This window comes from Prinia subflava, chromosome 6 (assembly GCF_021018805.1).
Source record: "Prinia subflava isolate CZ2003 ecotype Zambia chromosome 6, Cam_Psub_1.2, whole genome shotgun sequence".
Lineage (NCBI taxonomy): Eukaryota > Metazoa > Chordata > Aves > Passeriformes > Cisticolidae > Prinia > Prinia subflava.
Window position 1 is genome coordinate 5,695,733 of NC_086252.1, and position 20,119 is coordinate 5,715,851.

The 20,119-nt window shown below is 47.6% G+C and overlaps 1 protein-coding gene across 7 annotated transcripts in view; it reads left to right on the top strand.

Annotated features, from left to right (window-relative positions):
* The window catches only part of HDAC4 (histone deacetylase 4), a 174,134-nt gene that overhangs the window by 20,101 nt on the left and 133,914 nt on the right, over window positions 1-20,119 (top strand). For all 7 annotated transcript variants that reach the window (XM_063399989.1, XM_063399987.1, XM_063399986.1 and 4 more), the window contains exon 2: window positions 7,429-7,678. In XM_063399989.1, the coding sequence (XP_063256059.1) occupies window positions 7,657-7,678 (22 nt within the window). In that variant the 5' untranslated portion in view covers window positions 7,429-7,656. The remainder of the gene's footprint in view (window positions 1-7,428; window positions 7,679-20,119) is intronic.

Below are 20,119 nucleotides of genomic sequence, written 5' to 3' on the forward strand. Positions count from 1 at the left end.
GGCTGTGGAGGCACCTTTGGTTTGCAGAGCAGCTGTAAGTGCTGGTCAGGGTGGTGATTTGCAAAAGCGTCTGTGCAAGGTACCATGAGGGATTTCCTCAGTTTGAAACTTAATGAGGAAAATACTGCCAGGGGTGAGCTCAGTAATGTCAGTTTTGTGTTAATTTAACATAGAAATGGGCAAAGTGTGTCTAAGGTACCACGTTTTCAGTCTGGGCTGGTGTCTCAGCGCTTGGATATCCAGAGGTGAAGTATAGCACTGCCATCAGAGATCAGTCTGAGTCCCTAACTTTGAGACACAACTGGGAAAAGAGCCTGGGAAAAGCAGCTTTACTCAGGGAATCTGTATGCCCTGGAAATCAGTTGTGGAGCATTCCTTGACAATAAGAAGCAAAAGGATGGGAAACTGTAGAAAGCATTTTCCTTGATTGTTTTTGCAGAGAATTTCTGTTACGTGTAATTAGATAAATTATTTCCACCTAGGTTTGCCTAGGACTAGTTGCGTATTAATGAAGCAGCTCATAATTAGTTAACAGTGTCTTGCTATTTGTGGCTGTTGTTAATTTTGTTTCTGACGGTGACTTCAATCACCGAGCACTGCTTACACTGCAGGGACTTGCTTATGGAACAGTGGCAGGATTGCTCCCAAAGGCAGGTCCAGGAAGGTCCTGGATGGACTAGGGGAGTTCAGAGCAGGTGTTGGTTAGTCCTGGATTCTTGGTGTGCACACACACACACACACACACAGAGACTGTAATTTAACACACAGGATAAATGTGCTCAGAGATGGGATCTCTGACCCTGGCACCACACAGAACCTGTCACAAGGTCCCAGTGTTTGGTGTGAACACCACATCTTCAGTGTGTGTGTGAGCTGGAGAGTGGAAGGAAGTTTCACAGGGAGGTGGAAGCACAGCATTTGGTCAGCTCTGGGCTGTCATGAGAGAACCTCTTCTGATGGCTGGCAGGAAAATGTCAGCATTTGCTAAACAAATGCACCGAGGACTGATTCCCTGAAGTACTGCTGTGTTTCTGAGGTGCTCTGTGTTTGAATCACTGTGCTGAGCCTTTGATCTCAAAGGCAGGCACCTCTGGTGTTCGTGCTGCAGGGAAACCACGAGTTTGGCAAAGGTGGGATGTCCTGGCAGAGAGGGCTGGACTGGTCAGTCAGGATCCTCCTCACCGGGGCATGTTTGTACCTGGTGCTCCCATGGAGAGGAGCTGTTGGTAGCAGCTGGACTAGGCTGGATTTCCTGTTTAATCCTTACTTACACAGTTCTGACTGTAGTGAAGGCTTCAGTGCTCACTCTGCTTGTGCTCCCTGTCCCCTTTCCATCAGGATTCCTGAGTTTTGTGTCAACTCTTCCATTTGCCAGTATTTTCCTTAAGTTACTGAGTGCAGGTGTGGAAACTGGAAAGAATCTGATATGTGATTTCAGTGCAATATATAGAAAGTTTTACAGAGCAGAATTTATATTTTGTGAGATGGGGCTGCCATATTTGTGGGGGGCAACGCAAAGCTGAGTTGGTTTGGTGACTGTAGGTTGGTGTCCAGGTGAGATTTTAAGGTTTTTTAAGGTGGTTAAAAGTACTTGATTGCCACGTTCTCCAGCTGCATCCAAGAGGATGTACCTGGGGAGGCCTTTCACAACAGGACATGCATGTGGTGACACTTCTCAAACAGGGACTCGTCTCATGGGTTTCCTTGCCTTGTGTGCACTTGGTGTTTGTCCTCATTCATAAGAAATTTGTCCATTTGCTTTTGGATTTCAGGAGAACTTTTGTTTTCTCCAGCACCCCAAGTCAGAGTTTCTCAGTGCAGCTAAGGAGGAGCAGGTAATGTGGAGAGCACACTTCAAATTGTGGACCCTTCCCTTCCTCCTGGGTCTACTCAGCTTCTCACCCAGCAAAAGTAGGGGAAAAAGTTCTAGTTCTGGCAGAAACAGATGGAAAGCGGAATGATCAATGATTTGTCTGTGTTAACCATGATTCTGTGTCACTGTGATATCTTTAAGTTGCCTCTGCCTGGGCTGCAAGTTTACTACAACCTGCTTCACCTGCATGAAGAATTTGTACCACACCTGAGATGGTGTTTTTCTTACCCTTTTGAAACTCTTACACCACCTACTTGAAAAAGGAGGGGCAATGTCCAGATCTGCACAAAATATGTGTGGTTTTGGAGGAACAGGGCTGACACAGCAGCAGATTTGCTGCTTTGTTCTTATTTTTCATTATTTCGTGGTAATCCAGTTGCTCTTCGGGCCACAGCTGAGCATTAAGGTAATAGTAGATTTTACGGTGTCACCTGCTATTCTCACGGTGTGTGTTTAGAGACAGAAAACTGAGTAGAGACTCCAAACCCTTTGAAGGAGGTGTTTGATGGTGTTTGAGGTTTGCAAATATATTTCCTGGAAGAGGTCTGAGTATTGCTGGAACTGTAGGAAAAGCAGCACTTCTGGGCAGTGGGCAGTGGTTGTGAAACCTGCTCTCCTGGGACAGATCCAGTGAAGCTGTATCCCGATGGAGAAACAGGAGGTGAGGGGATATTGTCACAGGGCTGTGGGGGTCCTGGGGACTGCTGCCACTGTTTTTTGTCACCTTGCAGAGTGGTGGCTGGGAAATGTGGTCCCGGGAGGGGAGGCGAGCTCGGGAGGCTGTTTCACACTGGCTCTGCTCTAAATAAAGCAGCCCGGCCTAGTGGAAGGTCTCCCTGCCCATACCAGAGGCTTGGAATGAGGTGGGCTTTGGGGCCCCTTCCAGCCCAAGCCGTTCCATCATTCTAAATAAAGACACAGTAAATCTCCCTGTGGTCACAGTGAATTATTTCCAGGCACCTCTAAGAAGCCTTTTCCTTCCCTCCTCTTTTCATGTATGGATCCTCTATTGGCAGCATTTTATAAACAAACCCTAAGAAGCAAAGGCAGCTTTTCCCCCCTCTGGTTAAAGTGCAGGATCTCTTGTCAAAGGAGAGATTTAATCGATAAAGCTCTGAGAGAGGCTGTGCCTCCCTTCAGGTCAGTGTGTTTGTGTAAACTCAGGGCTGTTTGCTTCTAAATGTGGAGAAGGAGGTGATTTTGGAGGAAAAGAGTAATGATCTTATTGTAATTGATCTGTGCCAGCCAGGATTGGCGGTGACACCTTTTGGAAGGTGGTGGTGGTGGTGTTTCCATGGCTTTTGGAGAGTGTTGGAGAGCAAACCCTGGAGTGCTGCTGGAGGAGAGCCAGGGTGTGGAAGGCCTTCTAGCATCCCTTTGTTCCACAGAGGGCTCCAAGGGATCCAGTGCTGCTGCTGTGCCAGAGAGAGCCCGGGCATCAGAGCTCCTGGTCCTGGAGAAACCCGTCTGACTCAGCTCTGAAGCCCCAGCCCCAGGCCAAGATTCTTATCGGGGCTGAAGAGCAATTAAAGCTCTGTAAATAAAGTTCTGTGGTGACTGTCATTAGTGGTTGCCGCATCTGGACTTGAGACAGAGGCACATCTGGAAGGGGCTGGGAGGAGAAAGGTGAACATTCATGCTGCCACAGAGTCACAACCCCATAAGGGTTTGGAAGGGACCGTAAAGATCATCTTGTCCTGCTCCCCTGTACCTTCCAGTATCTCGGGCTGCTCCAAGCCCTGTCCAGCCTGATCTTGAACAGTGCCAGGGACGCATCCACAAACTCCTGGGCAACCTGTGCCAGTGCTTCACCACTCTCACAGTAAAACATGCCTTCCTAATACCTAAACTCCCACTCTTTCAAGTTTGAACCCATAATTCCTTGTCCCCTCACTGCAGTTCCTTATGCAGAGTCCCTCTTCAGCTTCCTCACAGCCCCTTCAGATAATGGAATGTTGCTTTGAGGTCTACACACGACCGTCTCTTCTCCAGGCTGACAGCCTCAGCTTTCTCAGACTGTCTTTGTAGGGGAGCTGCTCCAGGCGTCCAATCAACAAATCATTCTTGTGGCAGAACTGTAAGATTCTTATGTTAAAAAAAAAAAAAAGTTTCTGTTGGGTTTAGAGAAGATCTGGAATTACTTTAAATCCAGGGAAGGCGCCTTGCGAGGGTTGGTGGTTTGCTGAGGCACCAAACCAGGGGGGAAACAAGGCTCTTTGGCAGGGGCTGCAGCCCCTCAGCCTGTCCTGCAGGAATAGAGGCTCGTTTGGGGCTGTGACAAGGGGGTGATGGCACTCTCAGACCATTGTCACCCTCTGATCCAGGGATGTGATGAAGATACAGCTGCTGCTGCACCAGCCCCCGTGGTTTTAAGGAGCCTGTGCTCTCAGGTGTGCCCTGCCAGAAGCAGGCTGAAATAAACAGGCATTAATAGTGGTTTCTTGTGTGCCTGCTCCTGAGATTTTTAAAAATCCAGCAGTGACCAGACTCTGAAAATTCTCCTGTATGGAAGGAAACTTGATGATCCCAGTCCTGCTTAAATAGTGTTGGATAAACCTGCTCCTTTGAGCCTGCAGTTCTGCTGGGCAATTCCTGCAGTGCCATCCTCTGCCTTGTCCGTGGATTCTCTCCCTTGCCTTTCCTTTGCTCTGTGCCTAGGGCTGTGCCAATCCTGGCAGGGTCCCCGTGGTCCTGCTGCTGTCTGCTGGGCCAGTTCCCATGGCTGACAGGTGATCCTGAGGCTCACGGCACGCTCCGGCTGCCTGTGCCCATCTCTGCTCCCAGCTGGAGCCCAGTGGAACTGGAAGTGCCCCTGACCCCCAAAAGCCAGGGGTGAGCCTTGCTGTGATCCATCTGGCCAAGGCAGTGGGGCCTGAGGTTCCTCCTGTGTGGGGATGGCAGTGGGCAGGCGGCCCTGAGCCAGCCCCTGCCCGTGCCAGATGGGAACGTGCCTCTGGAATGATGCTCGTGGTGGACTCGCTGTTCCTCAGGTCAGAGGTGATTGTCCTTGTCCTGGGAGACACTGAGGCAGAAGTTAAACAAAGTCGGGTTTGTTTTTCTTTTTAATCTTTTTTTTTTTTTCCAAGATAATTTTCTTGGAAAACCCTCTAGACCTCCTGATATCCGAGACATAGGGATAGAAAGCGTTTTGCTCCTTTTAATTTAAGGAGCATTTTCCTTGAGATAACAGCAGAAGGACAAATGTACAGAAGAACTGATGCAGGTGGAGGCCTGGCAGCATTGGTCTGCATGGAGATCAGTGCAAAGGCTACCTGGTAACTACAGTTTGGAGGGAGGTAATTTGGGATGTGACTGCTGTGTCCTGGAAAGAATCATGGAATCAGAGAGGGATTGGAAGGCACCTTAAAACCCATCTCATTCCACCCCCTGCCATGGGCAGGGACACTGCCCACTATCCCAGGCTGCTCCACACCCCTGGCCTTGGACACTTGAAGGGATGGGGCAGAAGGAGGAAAAGATTAATAGCAGGAATAGACAGGTGCTCTTGAGTGGATTTGGTAGTTGCTACTGATTCAGCCCAGTTTCTTTAGGAAACTTTCCACTGTTCACACTCACATTTTCATTCTTGTGCTGGGAAAATGAGGACACAGAGATCTGGTAACTCCACTCCAAATCCTTCTTGTCTACAGCTGAGATGGCTTATGTTACAACAGTACCTGCTGGTTTTAATGGAAATAAATTATGTTAGTATCTTGCTAATGCCTGGTCTAAGCTGACCCAGCTCTGTTTAACAGGATGGGCTGATTAATGGGACTGGAACATCTTGAACATTGGGGATGGTAGAGACCTGCAGGGGTTAGAAATGACATTTAAGTGATTTTCTCTCGAATTTGTCGCTTAACATGGAACAAGTTCCAGGTGTCTAAGAATGCAAGATGGGCAGAGAGGAACTTGGAGAGTGGTGATGTTGAGACATTTGGGCTGCAGAGAAACAGCCTATTAAAGAGGGCTTTTAATGAAGCATAGCAAGGAAGGAACTGTGTTCAGCAGTGCCTGCCAGGGCATTTTCCTGCACATCAGGGCAGTAACCTCAGAAAGCCCATCCCGAGCCACTGTGCCAGCGCTGGAAATCTCAGACCTGGTTTTGCTTCTTGGAAAGGAACACTCCAATCTGAGTCTGCTAAGAGCTCTTCCAGGAATAGCCGGCACTGCCTGGAATGCTGTGGCACAGCCACGCTGGGGACAGATGCTCCTTGTGCAAGGCAGGAGCAGTCCCCGTGGCAGCTCCCATCGCAGCCAGCCCCCGCCCCAGCGGTGCTGCAGGGCACCACTCCTTGGCTTCTGCTGCCAGAGCAGTTCAGGGTGAGCAGAGTCAGCTAGATCCGTGGGGATGGGCTGGAGCTGGCTGCTGCCAGCAGGGTGACCTCACCCCAGCGCTGGGTGATGCGTGGCCAGGCAGGAGGAGCTCCCCTGGGTACTCAGGAGGGCTGGGCTGCTGCTTCTCTGGTGTTTTATGGTGCAGAGAAGGGAAATCACCTGTGGCAGTGGGATACTCTGCATAAAGGACACAACTGGCTTCAGTGTGGGAGCTTGTGCCAGTGGCACAATGTAGTCCCTGAGATAGCCTGCCTGTGAAACAGGGATGCTCAGGAATCCCGGAATGGTTCGGGTGAAAGGAACCTCAGATCCCATCCCATTCCACCCCCTTGTGGGCAGGGACACCTTCCACTGGGCCAGGCTGCTCCAAGCCCCAGTGTCCAACCTGGCCTAGGACACTTCCAAGAATGGGAAATACTGGATGTCGCTTGGTATAGTGCCAAAAACCCCCCTGAAACACTCCCCTGCCCCCCCACCCCCTGCCTAAACTGAACTTGAGCAAGTTCTTTTGATGGAAGGGTGGCTGGTTAGTGCAGCACAGGTGTCAGGTGGGGTTTCTCCAAGCCAGGGTATCTACTTCTTCTTCCATATTTTGGGGAGCAAGGGCCAGGGGTTGCTGACTCTGTCATTTCCCCTTGTTCTCTCTCCCTCCCTCTAATACACAGCTTCAAAATATTTGGGAATGGTGGATTTTTTTTCCCCTGGGGCAGTATGGAGCTGCTTCTTAGTAATCTGCTGGAGGCTTGGGTAGAGTGGGAGTGGAATTGATTGTGTGGGTTTTTTTCCTTCCTGCTCCAAGACCACTTCTTGGCACTGAGGAATTTTTCTTTAGACTTCTTTGGGGAACAGATGCATGAAGTACAGTTACCACTCATACATATGGCTTTTAAAATATGGAAGCTGTTGGACTGAAGTGGCTTCATATGGTGCTGTTGGAGGATGAAAATTAACACGGAATTTTGGGTTGCTGAGACTTGAATGTGTTGTTGGAAAGTTGTTTTCTTTAATTTTTTTTTTAATGTTAAGTATTAATCTGCATCTTTATGGTTATTAATCAAAGTAAGATTTACAACTCTGAAAATTACTCTCTCTGCAGCCCTCAATGCCCAAAATAGCATTGTAGTTTAATCTTGGGGATAAATAGGTTATATAATGTACAATTTAAATGGCTGGTAATCTTCATTTGCTAACGCAGACATCTTTTTCTTTAATTGCAGGTTCCCATTTTAAAAGCCATTGGAAGACACTCTGCCACCCTCTTGGATTACTTCCCATACGACTCAGCATGTCACTGTGCCCTGGATTTTACAAGGTGGCCATGATTTAATCCCCACTTCCCACTCCTATGTATTGGTGAAGCACTGGAGCTCTTCTGAGCTGCTGTTACTCCCGTGGGAACTGATCTGTCTCGAATCCCTTCTCCCAAGGACTAGACATTGCCAGCAATGAGCTCCCAAAGCCATCCAGGTAAGGGTAAGGCCACTTGGAGTCCCAGCAGTGACCCCAAAATGCAGTTTGTTGCATGAACACCCCTTTTAATCGTGCTGAAACGATCATGCAGACCCCCTTCCTTTCCTGCTTTTTTGTCAGACCTTTGTGTGAAGGTGGAAAGTGCTGTCACTGTCACCAAGAGTTACAAGGAAGTTAGACTGTTTCAGGTTTCTGATGGTTCTAAAATTTGCGTTTCTAATTGTTGCATTGGTGAGAATTGGTATTTTCTGAGTCATTAACCAGATGTTTAATTTGTTAAATCTGTGCTGATGACCCTTAATGATACGGAGTGTACCTCCAAGGAACGGGCACGGTTCTGCTGGTGCCTTTATTGATATTTAAGAAAACTCTTGGACTTTTAAAGTACTTTTTAATAGGAAGGAATAGTTTTGCTGGAGCAAAAGTCAATTGATGCACCTCAATGCTGTCTGGGGGATTATCCCTAATGTGTCTTGTAATTTGAGGCATGATTCATCACTACCAAACTGTGCATTTCTGTCTGTCAGGAGGATCTGTAGCTGTTCAGTTACATGCTTTCCAGCTTAAAGATGTCTCACACATTTGTTTTTAGGGAGTTTGGGGCAACTTTTGTGTTAGGCAGAGCTTTGTAAGAGGAATTTTAATTGTATTTGAGCTGTTTCAGTTTATGGTACAGAATTGGCTGCTGGGAAGCAAATAATCCAACAACAACAAGGCATGTGGAAGGATTTATTTCACTCTGCCTCTGAGAGATTACTTTGTGACTTCAGTTTAATCAGGTTGGGGTTAACAATTAAGGCTGAAGTGCTAAAAGCCAGAGAACAGCTCCTAAGATTTAAGGAACTGCTTGTTTGGGGGGGAAGAAAACCTGCAATAAATAGGGATGCTGGAGTCTATGGGTGGCAGGGGTAGACCTGACCCTCTCCTTGCAACTGAAATGAGTTTATGAGTCTCTAAAATCATCAGAATCATCAAAAAGAAAAAAAAAGTGGCCTCTGCTTCCATAATGTAGCACTCTCTTGGATTTTGAAATTTGTTGGTACAATCAGGAGTTGAGAAACTTAAGTGTGTTTGTATGAGTGTAGGTGTTTACTGGAGATACAAATGCCAAGTGGTGTTTTTCAGGAGCTCTGTTCTTCAGATAACAGGTAATTGTTGTTTGAGTGTTTCCATGACTCAGGAGTGAGGCTGGGCAGCTTTGGCCACCTGCTTTTCTCTCTTTGTGCTGGTGGGACACCTTAAACACCCACCTGCAGTCCAAACCCAACCATGGGTATTTCTTGGCTCCTTAAGGAGGAGCTCTCCAGAGGTTTGGGAAGTGGTGATGTCCTTCCTGGTTGGGCTGTTATGCAGAGGAAGCCTCATGCTGGTTTGCCTTGCTTCCTTTCATAATTCATCACTGAACACTTGCTTCTCCTGCCTCTTTCTGCTGCTTTGGCTCACCATTTCTGTAGATCCAAAAATCAGCTTGAGCTTTGTTTTTCTAACAACCCTGTCTAGAATGGTGCTGAGAAGGGTAGTCTGCTCAAAACCCAGGTGTGTGGCAGCTGGGCAGGATGGTGTTGGATATCCCTGTGCCCTTCCTGGGGGCTGGGTTCTCACTCTTGGTTGTATTTCTGGAATTGTGCAGCATTTCGTGGTGGCTTTTTAGTCCCGGTGCTTGCTTCTCTTTCAAGAGTCAGTTGTATAATAAGGAGCAGAAATATTTCTCAAGCCTTGCCAAAGATGACATCTGGACTTCTCATGTCAGTTATCATAGCCATGTTGATTATACAGCTACAGGTAATTATTCTTAATGATGGGCATTGTTTAAGGGAAGGCTCTGGCTTAACTCGAGAGCCTATTAAGCCGTGCTTCAGTGGGTTCAAGCTTTCTTCTCTAATCTTCTCCAAGGCCAGCACTAATGGGATATTTTAGGAGCAGTGCCATGAAATTGTTGCGGCATAGATGAATGGAAGTGGTTTGGGTAGGGTTTTTTTCCGTGCTTTTTTGATTTTTCATTTTGCTCTGCAAAGCTTTTGTGAGAAGTGTTGGGCACCGAGGGCTTCTCACCAAACATGGTGGAAAAATAAGGAGAAGATTTAAGTTGACTAAGAAAAGTGTGACTTCTTCCCCCATCACTGCCTCTTCTTTTGTTGTCTTTTGGAGTAAGATTCCGTAGGGAATAAGAAATAGCTTTTGGAGAAGAAGAATACCCAGGTAGGAGAAAACTTCCTGGGAGGCGTCACGTGGCCTTTGGCTTTTGGCAGAGGAGTCGCTGCCTCTTCCAGTGGTGGAACAAAGCTGGAAAAAAAGACGCTGAAATTGTGCTGTGAAGGCTCAAGTTGCTGCGAAGTATAATTAAGAAAATTAGGCTAATTAAGATAACATTTAGGATTATGACAAAGCTCGGGGGGGGCGGGGGAAAAGCATGTTTAGTTTCACTCCTTAACCTGTTCGTGTTAGCCACAATTTAAACTTGCCTTACATAACCTGTCGTGCTCACCTTACCTGGGCTGACTGGGTTATGAATAGGTGTGGGGGTTTTTAAAAGGCTTTTTAAAAATGTTTTAGGGTTTTTTTCCCTCTCTTATTGACCTTAAATGATTCCTTGCAGTCGCCTTCTACTTCCCCCCTTAATCTTCAATGGCTTGAGTTTCAGTATCGTTCTCTTCTTTAATCAGTAAAGATTGTTCTGCTGATACTAGTTATACATAAAGATTAGTTTTAAAAAACCAAAACACTTAAAGTTAATCACTCAACTGATTTGTGTTTGTTTAAAGTTCACTTTCCTTTGTAAAAGCTTAAAATCTCCATGTTCAATGAAGCATTTTGTTTATGAAATGTTATCTTGCAGGAATTAACCAGTCTGAATGCAAATGCTCCATCCTTTCTTCAGAGCCACTCTTGCAGAGATGCAAATTTCAGCTACATTTTGCAGTGCTGAATGTTTGGTAATTAGGAATATTGAAGTTGTGAGAATGAGCTGCCTGGCTGATAGAGGAAAATCTGCAGCAGGGATCATTAGGGCTGAGAGGAGCTCCCGGAGGAAGCAGAGAGCTCCAGGATCACATGGCACCGGGAGAACGAGTTGGGGAGTCACGTACTGTGATTTGCTGGGCAGATAAGGACTTTTGTACGGGGCTTTATCTGCACCCAGCCACTCTCCTGCCCTGCTCCATGGCTCAGCGAGGCATGGAAAGCCATTTCATGCAGCACACACAGAAGAGCTCTCCCCGTGAGCATCTCCCAACGTTTTGCACCGCCCGATAAATATTTCATGCATTCTCTTTTTAAAGATTAAGAAGTTTTGTGGAGATGCATTTCAAGGCGGCTTTAAATGACACTGACCTACCTTCTGTCAGCAATGAGGCTGTCTGGGGAAGTTATCTGGGGGCAAGAGCATCATTTCTGATAAACACAAGGATTCTGGGGGTAAACTCCAGCCCTCCTGTAGCAGGGCTAGGCTGTGGCAGGTACTTGGTGGCTGTAGAAGAACACCTGGACATGGTGTATCACAGAGTCATGGAATGGTTTGGGTGGGAAGGGACCTTAAAGCCCACTCCATCCATGGGCAGGGACACCTTCCACTATCCCAGTTTGCTCCAAGCCCCGTCCATCCCAGCTTGGAACACTTCTAGGGAGCCCTGCTTCCCCTTAGCAGTCTGGTGCTCTGGTTTTACTGGATAATTCTAGACTGGGAATTCAGAGGCTGTTCTCCTGAGCAGCCTAGTCCCTCAGTTTCGGTGGGGATTTTGGGGTTGGCTGTGGGGTAAACTCAGCAACAAGCTCTGGTTAGAAGAGCTGAAAACTCCAGCAGATGGAATTGGCTATGTCTCCATTCACTTTTCCTTCTCCAGCCTGTGACAGAACACCTATTCCACTTCATTCCTGTTCTTACGCATGTGGGAGTTAAGCCTGTCCTGGATTTTCCCTAGGAATGGTGTCATTTTAAGGACCTTGAAAGTTTTAAGTCTGCTCCCACTAAACCTGTGAAGTTTTCACTTTCTGGAGCATCAAATAGTTGGGACTTTCTGTGCAAGGGTTTGATTGTACCCTCAAAAGAGAAGAATTGTTTTGTGCTTCAACTTGGGGTTCAAGCTGAAGTCCCTGCTAGGTCAGTGTCCCTGCCAAGTACATTCTTCTCATTTCTGCTTTTTCTTTAAATGCAGTTCTTGCACTTAGGAATTCTTTAAAAGCCTCTTTCTAAAGTAAGTTTTTTAGCCTGTGATGTTTCCTGCAGTGCAAAGATGAGAAGCAGGTACTTGTGATGAGAGGCAGAGAACTCTGGATTATTTTGAATGAAGTACAGGGTAGGCAAAGGATATAAGAAAGGTTGTACCTTTAAATTCAGGTGATTCTGTAATAATGTTTGAGATAGTCCTTGGGATCTTGTGTCTCTCTTGGAAAGGAGACAAACCCTTTTCCACGAGGTTATCCCATTTTTGTTACTCATTTTTGGTCAACCCCAGTTTGCCCTGCGTCTCATACTTCCCCAAATTCAATTTGTTAGCGGAAGAGCGGATAAACAATTGCAATGACGTTTCTTCTTTTAGTGTAGTGTTTAGTATATTTTTTTCATCCTCTGACATCTGCAGAAACTGCCTTTACAGTCAGAGGATAGCCAGGAGTGAGTGAACATGGAGTAGCAGGTGCCTGACTGGAGAATGAACAATTGTGGAATTGGTAATTCTCCCATCCTTCAGTAAAGGCTTTGCCAGACCCTTTCTCCCTGTAGCTTGCCATGTGCCAGGAATTCCCCCTCACACAGGCAACCCTTGACACCTGCATGGTTTCAGGTGCCAGGTGAAGCAGTCAAACCACCGAGAAATGGGGCACACAATTTATTCTTCCGCTAAGACGACTAAAATTAATACATCAGCAGTTCTTTTAAAGGTTTTGTTTCCATAGCCAAACCCAAAATCCTGTTGTTTCATCAGTTACTGGGAAAATTTTAGCTGCAATGCCCTTGTTTGCTTTGAGGTGCTCAACAGCTCTTGGGGTTCCCTCTGGGGATTGCTGTCACCCTTCGGCTTGGTGGACTGATTTGCTCAAGTGATTTTTTAAGCAGATTTTTAGCCTTTCAGAAGGATGAGGCTGATATTAAACTTCACACCTATTGAAAAGTGAATTTCATACGGGAATAACCCCAGGTGGGCTTTTCTGAGGCCCTCCTGTCTCAGCTGGAAGCCACTCCTGGTGGCAGCAGTGCTTGTGGGAGTGTCCAGGAGCCCCTGACTGTGTCTGGAGTTCAGTGGGGCATTGCTGGTTCCTCTTTGCACCCTGGCAGCACAGGCTCTGCCAGGGAATCCACAGGCCAGACTTGACCTTCCCTGTGTTTGTAGCTGCCTTGCTCCACTTTGATGTAGCAACAAATGTTTTGAAAGCTTGAGTTGCCAAGCGTGAGGAGGTTCTGCCAGGATGGCTGGGCAAGGTCAGCCCGGGGAGACAGGAGCCTGACCACAGCAACCTGTGGATACCTGGGCAAGGGGGGAAGGACAGGCAGGATTGTGACAACAGCCATTAAGTACACCCTCTCAATTTCTGCTCATGTGTGATGTGGATTTTTTGGCGCGGCTGATAAGAGTCAATTTTACTTTTATTTGTTGTTTTGGTTTTTTGGGGGGTTTCTTTTCTGTCATTTTGGTTGTACCACGGGCTGAACAATCCCAGAACTGAAAAACAACTTATTTTGCTGACTTGCCCGTGAACAAGCAGAGTGCATCTCCTCCAGGAGAAGCTTCCAGCCAAGGTAGAGTTGCTTGTAGTGGAGGGGACTGCTGGAAACCCCCTGTTCTCTGTGGGAGTGCTGGGAGCAGCGTGTTGGAGAAGTTGCAGCCGAATTCAAAGAAATCACTTGTTTTTAAAAAGAAAAAATCAATCCTGACCCTTTAGCTATTCTGGAACCCGTGTACTCGCGCTGTTTGTAGCCATTGTGCTGCCAAACCACATAAATAGCTTTATGGGGCAAATTGTGATGGGGGCGAGGTCTGCTTTGGGAGCTTTGAACTGCCAGCCTTGGCCTCAGGTACCTGTTTTGTCCTCCACGGCAGCTGCTGAGGCCGTGTGACCCCAGCAGGATCAAAAACACGGAGCACAGGGCGAGGGGCCGTGGGCTCTGCGTGCCCCCTGTGGGCTATGCTTGCTGTGCTGTGGGTTCTGAGTTTTTCTTTAACAGCTGCTGCTGTCCATGAACTCCCATGTGGTGACTTTTTGTCTGGGCTGTGATCAATGGCCCCGGATCAATGCGGGTGTTCGGCCGCACGGGCGCTGCGGCCGGCCCGCAAATCGGGAGCAGCTGGGAGATGGGAAAAGCTGCCTCGGGTGGGTTGTTTGCTCAGAGATCTGAGGGCAGGTGGGTTTTTGTCTGCTGCTGGAAAGGTGTTTTCGTTGGTTCTGATCAACTGACTGTTCTTCAGGCAGGAAACCCTTAAAGCCTGGTGATGTTAAAAGAATCCATTGAGAATGATATTTTGCTCCTCTGTTTCAGCATTCAAAACTTGCACTTTCTACTCAAATGGGCTTAACCCCCTCTGTTAACTGTGACCTTTATTTTATGCTGCCTGTAAAGAGAAACAGTTTTAAACGTTTTTTTCACTCCTGATCTAGAAAATGCTTCAGCTGCTCCTGTGGGAAGACATAAAAGCCTGAACTAGACCAATCCTTTCTTCTCTGGTCATAAAATCATCTGAAACAGTGAAAAAGATTGTGCACCAAACTTCACAAGTCCATCCAAGCACTGAATCCCTGATGTCTGTCGCTTCAGGAAAAATCTCTAAAACTTCCCAGAACCTGCTTTATTCTAACTAAGGTGCCAGTGGTCTCACAGAACCTCTGCCAGGGGAAAGCATGTGATCCTCACAGCTTACCAAACCCAGGAGAAGGGCTCTGGCATCTCTTCCCTGCCAGCAGCAAGAATCTGAAATCTGATTGGCATTAGATAGCTTTTTCCCTTCCTTTTTTTCCCTTCCAGCAGGTGCAAGGCCTGTTCTGCAGGCTCGTAACTCTTGACAGGTTTATCGTGATGTCTTCTTGGCAGGTAGGGCTGATGCTATTCCTTCAGCCTGCATTAAAGATTCTTTTCTTTTTTATTTTTTCCCTTCAAAGGGGAGCTCTGTGCAGTAGCTCTTTCAAGGAGGTGATGGGACTGTTGCCCATGGTTTCCTTCTTTTATCTGGAATTGCAGCAGGTAGAGCCAACCTGAAGGGTCACTACACCTTCACCATCACCTCCACCTCCCCAAAATAAACTTGAGACAGGTTGACCTGAACAAACACAGCACCAGGTCGTGTTGACAGATGTTTGGGAAAGCTCTGATTTAATCCTCTCATGTATTTTCTTTTTCACAAGGAAAGTTAACGCAGGGCAGGTTCTGCTCAGGCACTGGCTGATCCCTGAGTCTTTCTAAAGAAGCTGCTCTGTGAAAGTTGTCCTTTTAATTTTTTTTTCCTCTTTCCTGTCTTTTCGATGGTGTTTGTCATGGGAGACCTCAGCCTGTTGTTTTTAGCAGCTCACCAAAGCGCTTAAGGAGAATTCCTCCTCCTCCACTGATTAATTTCTGGCATGGAGCACAAAATAGCTCTTGCGTCAATAAACCGTCACAGCCTTCGCTTGTCTCTGTCAGCGTAAATACAGTTGGACTCTAACATGCCCCCAAGTAGGCCAGAGGTTGCCAATTTTGCAGCTGCAGGGTGGTCAAGTCCAAGAGTGCATGGCTGGGGTGTCAGAGATGCAGCAGTTCGTGTTGCAAGCCCCTCTGCCCCCCCCACTCCTCCTTAACTTCTTAGCTTCTGGAATTCTACTCTATTTATAAAGGCATTTATTCTGTAGCTTAGAGCATAATGGTTTGGGGTGCATCTGTTTGATTTGCTAGGAAAACAGGAGTGTGTTTGTGGCTGTGATCAAGGGCGATCTGCTCAGTGACTCCCAGCCCTCATTTCACTGCTTCACCTCCCATCACTTGGGAGCCTCCTTTTCAAGCTGCTTGCTCAGACTCCCTTTTTTATTAATTTTTTAAAAATTTATTTATTTTTTACTGGTAATTCTGGTGTTTGCTTTTGTTGGGGAAACCGTGGATAGCAGTTGCACAAAAGAACGTGATGTTTTGGGAGTGATTGCCCAAATCATTGGGCAACAGGGGACTTGATCTTTAGATGTTCCAGCCATCAGATGAAAGAAACTTTCTGCAAAGCCATTTGCTGGAACGGCTGTTGTGCAAACCAGGTGCTGAATGCTGCTGGAAATGGGGAGGGGGGTGAGAAACCTGGAAAGTGGGTCATCCTTCTGCACTTGGGATTCTTTCAGGGAAGCTTGAGGGAGCTGCTGGAGAGGCTGGGACCATCCATTGGCAGCTTCTGAGTCAGGGAGTGGGATGGAAGCTGCTGTTTCTCTCCAGAGGTTTCTCCTTGGAGAGTGCCCCAATGAAACTGCTCGTTTGGGCTTTCCTGGAGCACGTTCCTCCTCCCACTGGCAAGGCTGCCCCCGCAGCTGCCCTGCCTCTAAATGGAGCAGTTGAGCAGATTTGGGAATAAGAATGATTTAGAAATGTTTCTAAAATTTAAATGTCTTTTTTTTTATTGTTATTCTCTTAATCTACACCTAAATACAAACACAAAATGCTGGTGGAGGGGCAGGGGAATATTCCTCGATATCCCACCTGTGGATGGAAACCCTTGGCAGGTATTTTTGCCAGTTTTGAGAAACCAGCTGTAGTTGCTCTAAACCAAACTGTTTCATTATAAACTTCTGCACTTCTATTATATTCCTTCTGTCCCTTGAAAAACAACCAGCCTGTGGATGCTAATGGATCAACAGTGGGAGGGCAGGCCTTGATGTGATTTGGGTTTGGAAGAAATTACAGAGGTAGAACACCTGTTTTGAGCAGAAAACTGTCTGCTCAAAGATGACTTGCATTGACAGAAAGGAGAGCATGGCTTGCTCTCAGCCTCATGTGGGGATGTGATATACTCTGTATTTTCTAGGATTTCTCCTCTTGTTCCCTTGGTCTTCCTCCTCCTGTCTGGAGCTGCGAACTAATATTCACTAGGAGAGTTATGGATTTTGGCCAAAACACAGAATGTGTGCCATGAATATCCCCCCTGCCCTTTTTTCCCATTAGAGCTCAAGGCTTGAGAGTGAAAGTCCAGGTTTAAAAGTGTTTTCCTGATCAGTTTGTTTATTCCTTGGTCTGCGATGCACAGGGCAGTGCTGGAGGAGCCACGAGGGGTTGAGGTTGTGGGAAAAGGCAGCGATGGTTGTGTCACTGGCAGCTGCCTGCCCATGCCTGTGTCGGGGTGCAGGCTGTGTGGGCTTTCCCTGCTTTTCTCTTCCTTACTGTTGATGCCAGGGTGGTGTTTTGGCTCTGCAGCGGGCACAGAGCAGCTCTCGCTCCCCTGATGTGGCTGCTGTGTGTCTGTCCAGGCTCCTCCTGTCTGAACTAGCCAGAGTTTATTCCTTAGGGCCATGCTGGGCTGGGGCTAGGCTTTTCCACAGCCTGGCATTAGGTCAGGGTGTTGGAGCCTGCTGATCCTACACACACACACACTCTCATTTTCCCATCTCAGGTGTCTGTCTGCCTCTGAACAGAGCATCACGTGGCATGCTGTGGGCACTGAGTGATGCTGGGGTAAACACAGACCTGCAGTTTGCTGAGGGAAGCTGTGTCAGCTCAGGGTGCTTGGCTTTTCCTTCCCCCCAGGATGTGGGTCCTGGAGAGCTGGAGATCCCCTATCCCCACTGATCAGGCTGGGTTGTGGGGTGGTTGTTTCCCCCCAGGGAGGTGAGGATTGGTTCTTGGAGCTCCTGGGATGCCACACTGAGAAGTCTTGGACTTCCTTTGTGCCTGAGGTAAAATTGTTTTTCTTGTGAAGCACTGGAACAGGCTGGAGTCGTCATCCCTGGAAGTATTAAAAAAAAATGTGGACTCTAAAATTAATTATTTCCTTCCTATTTCAGTTTGTATTTCACTGCTGGGGCTGCTTTCTTCAGGAGAGGCAGGGAGGAGAGTCCCTTCAGGAGCCAGCAGTCCCCAGAGCCGAGTTCTGTAGTCGCAGCAGCCCGGCTCTGCCGTGGGATGAGCCCTCCCACCAGGGAAGGTGGGCTGGGATAAAGGAGTGTGGTGTCTCGTTTGGCTTTTCAGGCTCCTGAAACTAGAGAGCTCTGCAGAAGGGGCTTGTTTTTATTCAGAAATAATGATGCAGTAGTTGGTTTAGGCACATAAACATTTGTGGCTTGAGCAGGCAGAGGTATGAGACACACTTGTGCTGGGAGATGAGTTCTGTCTTGCTAGAAACTCCTTTTTCCTCTTGCAACAAACAACTGTGGCACTATTTCTTTTGAACATCAGTGGGTTTTTCACCCCCAAAATCTTCAACTGGTTTTATTTTGCAATAAGAAGCAGTAAGTTGTGTTTAGGAACCGTTGCTGGTGAGGTTGTATCTGCCAAAGATACCATCTCACCAACAGCTTTCAAAGATTTTGGAAAAAGCAGAATGCTCAGTATTTGCTCTTTTAATGTTTTTTCTTACTATTTCCCACCAAGCCTGTGTTTCCATCGTGTCTGCGAGCTTCGATGGTTTTGTCACATTTGCTAGTTGCTAATAACATCTCGGTTTGTTAATATATTCTCAGTATTGGCAAATTCTCCGTGATTTATCTGCTTAGATCCGTGTTATTTACCGCTCTGCCTCTTCCAAGTTAATAATTTCCCTGACTAAGGATACCTTTGTGCACAGGGAAAGATGCAGGGAGGAAAAATCTGCCCGGGATATTTCTCCTCCCTCCTCTTCCTCCTCCCAAACTGAAACTAGTGGAGACTACTGGCCATTTTCACTGGTCATCCTTTAATTAGAACGTTTCTGACTTGAAGCTTCCACACCTCTTGGCTCAGGCCTTGGATGCAGTCAGAGGCATTTGAGCTGTGCTATCTCTGGTCCTCAAATTGTAATTTTCAGCTCAAGCCCTTTCTTAGATGCTGGGAAAATGAACTGAAGTGTGTGGGGTGTTTTACCCCTCAGCACTGGGCTCACGAAATGCTGCTGTGGGAGCGGGATGATAAATGCTGTGACATCTAACAAGGGCTCACTCCAAGCATCCCATGCCTTGCTGTGTGGCTTCTTGGAGCTGCTGACCTCTGCCGAGTGCCCTTGGCCGTGCCAGCCCGGCCACGTGCTGGCAGCTGGGAGATGTTTTGTCTGGCAGCAGGGAGAGCTTGGTGCTGGTGGGAAGAGCTGAGAGGGCAGAATGTGTGGCACGTGCCAGGTTTGGGGTGGCCAGCGGTGCCTGGCATGGCCGTGGCAGCTCTTCCCTTAGTTGCCAGAGGTGCCATGAGTGCCAAAAGCTCGGGGGGTGCAGCCCAAACGGGACCGGGGTTCGCTGGGCATGTGTGGCCCTGGATGCATTGTCCCTAAATGAGCGGTTGTACACGGAACAGGCACATGGCACTGCACTGCTCTCAGCAGGTGAAGCTACGGCAGGAAAACACCTCCGGCTCGGGAAGACACAATAGCAGAGTGCAGGGAGCTGGGGTGAGGCATGTGAAGGATGTGGGATCTGTGATACTGGAGGCTCAAAGGCAAAAATAGCATCATTTATAATAGTAAAAGTGAAGGCTCCTGCGCGACGCCTTTGCATTCTGCCAGTCTGTAGTGAATGGAGGAGTAGTTTGCTTACAGATGACAAGTGGGGATGAATAAGCACTTAAAATTTTTGGTGCTGGAGAAACAGCTTTTCCATCTTGGCCCCTGAGCTAGTCAGTCTTGCAGTCCCTTTACTCAGAGTGTCGCCTGATGCTTGAAATACAGGTGTTGGGAAGCAGGGAATTAAAACTCTCTCCACATCCCTTGGCCTCCCTGTGGGGTTCCCTGTCCTGCTGTCCCTGAGGGGTTCCCTGTTCTGCCCTTGGCATGCTCCAGGACACGTTCTGACTGTGCTGTGTGCTGATTTTGGAGAGGACCCCTTCGGTGACTGGTTTGCCCCCCAGCAGCAGGAGGAGATATCCGAAGCACAATCCATGAACTCCTTCACCTGCTGTAAACATCTCATCAGCACGGACTAAATCCCTGATGTGTTTTAGTGGATGGACACCTGATGATCTCCTGGAGGTACAATGGAAGAATACACACATTAATTTGCATGCTTGAACAAGAGCAGCAGAGTGAGGGACTGCTCTCCCTTGAGGTCTCAGTGCTGGGACTGTTGACTACAGCAGCTCTGCCTCTGCTCCTTGCTCTTGTCCTCTGTGCTTAATTTCCCTGGAATTTCCGTGGGACATCTTAAGTATTTTAGCTGTTTGAGTCTTGTAATGGGAGGTGACATTGTTAGGATGTTTTTTTCCTTTTGTTTTTTCCCTTTCCCTTCTTTCTTCTCCTAAGCTGCTGCTTTGTGGGCTTTCTAAGGACCTAGTCCAGGGTGGAAACAGGGAAAAACACCTCATGGTAAGGAGTGGAATGCACCTTAGTG